General features: G+C 47.0%; 1 protein-coding gene across 1 annotated transcript in view; it reads right to left on the bottom strand.

Moving 5' to 3' along the window:
• Nucleotides 1-2,500, bottom strand: part of LOC137056508 (uncharacterized) — a 3,668-nt gene that overhangs the window by 738 nt on the left and 430 nt on the right. Inside the window, exons 2-3 of the mRNA XM_067430628.1 lie at nt 1,115-1,133; nt 1-280 (exon numbers count right to left, since the gene is read on the bottom strand). The exon at nt 1-280 is cut by the window's left edge and continues 102 nt beyond it. Coding sequence (XP_067286729.1) covers nt 1-280; nt 1,115-1,133 — 299 coding nt within the window. The remainder of the gene's footprint in view (nt 281-1,114; nt 1,134-2,500) is intronic.

Here is a 2,500-nt window from a genome sequence, read left to right as displayed (position 1 = left end):
TGGGGCGGGGCTGAGGTTTGGCTGGGGCAGGGCTGAGGTCAGCTGTGGCGGGGCTGAGGTTTGGCTGGAGCCGGGCTGAGGTTTGGCTGGGGTGGGGCTGAGTTCGGCTGAGGCGGGGCTGAGGTTTGGCTGGGGCGGGGCTGAGGTTTGGCTGGGGCGGTGCTGAGTTCGGCAGGGGGCGGGGCTGAGTTTGGCTGGGGCGGTGCTGAGGTTCGGCTGGGGCGGGGCTGAGTTCGGCTGGGGGCGGGGCTGAGTTTGGCTGGGGCGGGGCTGAGTTCGGCTGGGGGTGGGGCTGAGTTCGGCTGGGGCGGGGCTGAGTTCGGCTGGGGCGGGGCTGAGTTTGGCTGGGGTGGGGCTGAGTTCGGCTGGGGGTGGGGCTGAGTTTGGCTGGGGCGGGGCTGAGTTTGGCTGGGGCGGGGCTGAGTTTGGCTGGGGCGGGGCTGAGTTCGGCTGGGGCGGGGCTGAGTTCGGCTGGGGGTGGGGCTGAGTTCGGCTGGGGCGGGGTTGAGTTTGGCTGGGGCGGGGCTGATGAAATTAAATGAAGTTTGAATGAAAACTCATTTTCAACGTCTTCAAAATCAATATTTTGCTGACTGACAGCTTCTTCAGCAGATCCATCATCAGTGACATTGACTCTAATATCTGATTGTGTTGAGTACCTGCTCTCTGCTGTAAATCACTGAGACATTTCACGTTTAGCACATTATAATTATTATAGTTTCGTTTTCTGTCTGAGCTAACTATGAGTAAGACGTCACTTCATCATTGCATATCAGACATCGCCACCTTGTGGAATTAAGGGGAATTTATTGACCGGATAAAGCGGCAGAACATCTATACCTGAAATCCTCAGAAACACCGAGAAGATGAGCGTTCGTTTAATTGGCTTTGTGTGAGAATGTCAATCGATGGACCCAAAGATTCGCATCTCCACCAATCTTCATCGGGCCGTCTCATCTCCTGCCTCAGCGAGTCCCTTCCACTTCTGATTTCAGGCTCGGCGGGTCAATGGACAGCTGCCCTCCAGTGAAGGTTAATTATATTGCAGACATGCAGAAATCTCCTCACTGTAGAGAGGCAATCAATCGCTAATACTCAAGCAGAAAATCCTCACCTGACCAGAGTTCCCTCTTCTTTTAGAGACACAATGAGCAGAGAAGATGAGCACAAGGTGAAGGCGCTCAGGGACGACTATTACTGCAAAAGTGGCTGCCAGGATAGAGTTTAACTTTAATGGCTTTTCTGGAAGGAATATGCTGCATTCAGCCTTTTAAAAACCAGCCTGACCGGCAGATTCAGCAGGAAAGTGGATTCCCGTGAAGCCCAGCTACAATGTGCAGATTGTGGGTCTGAATAAAGCCTTTGAAAAAATGAAATAATAATTCAATTTGATGTACAGCGAGGACCAAATGCTTCAGTTCAGCTTCCTCAGTGCTGATGATAGGAGGTCAGAACGTAGTTACTAAATATTCTTAAATCAAGATTATTTACTAGATCAGTAAAATTACATTGTTCTTGTTTTCTGGTGAAAAATAGAGTTTTTGCTTAAAATTAGCAAAATGATCTGCCAATGGGGTGAGAAAAATAATCTTAATTCTGTTCGGAAACGAGAAACAAGATTTCAATCATTTTGATATTTTTCCACAGAAAACAAGCAAAAATATCTCATGTCGTTTTCCTGATCTAGTAAATGCATCTTGATTTAAGAATGGTCAGATGTTTGGACTGGAAACAAGACAAAAATACTAAATAAGAAGAGCATGCTTTGCCGTGTGTTATATCTCATTATCACTCACTTTTATTTTCATAGCTTGTGCTTCGAAATCAGAAATTTTTGTTACCTTGTATTCATTTTTTCGTTTTTTTTACAAAATGCAAAACATTGCAGTTTAGAGCTTCAGACGATAAAAGACGATACCTGTGTAGACAAACTGTAGAAGGATTTGTATAATATTGTGTTGTGTTCAGAGATCCGTCTGTTTTGTCTGAACTGGAATATCCTCCTGGTCTCTAAATGGCTGAAGGCTCTGGAGAAGAAGCTGGAGCAGATGAACCAAACCAAAGTCCCCCGCGAGCCAACCTGCATAACTCCACATCATTAAAGATAATACACACTTCAGGGCTACACACCACACTGAACACGGGCCGACACGGATATGCATACCACTACAATTATATTGAGCAGTAATTGGCCCAAAACTCACAAGGAGGGAAGCCCCTCCCTCCGAAAAACGCAATGGTCTTAGATTGGTCAGATGGCCAAATGTAGTTTCCCGTATTTTTATTGGCTGAAGTGCCAAGCACAGGTTAAGGCCACGCCCCTTCCCATTACGGGCAGAAGTCACATCTGCGGAGACTAGCGAGGGTTTATGATGTCACCAACCCAGAAAGAAGCTTGTTGTAGTCCAAACCGGCCATTTTTGTAGGCAATAAACTGCTGTAACTTTAAAAGACAATATCTCCGTTTGCACTGAACTTTCATACATAGATGAGTTTAAAT

The sequence above is a fragment of the Pseudorasbora parva genome, chromosome 21 (assembly GCF_024679245.1).
Source record: "Pseudorasbora parva isolate DD20220531a chromosome 21, ASM2467924v1, whole genome shotgun sequence".
Taxonomy (NCBI): domain Eukaryota; kingdom Metazoa; phylum Chordata; class Actinopteri; order Cypriniformes; family Gobionidae; genus Pseudorasbora; species Pseudorasbora parva.
Note: the sequence above shows the minus strand (reverse complement) of the source record. Positions and strands in the feature narration are given on the sequence as shown.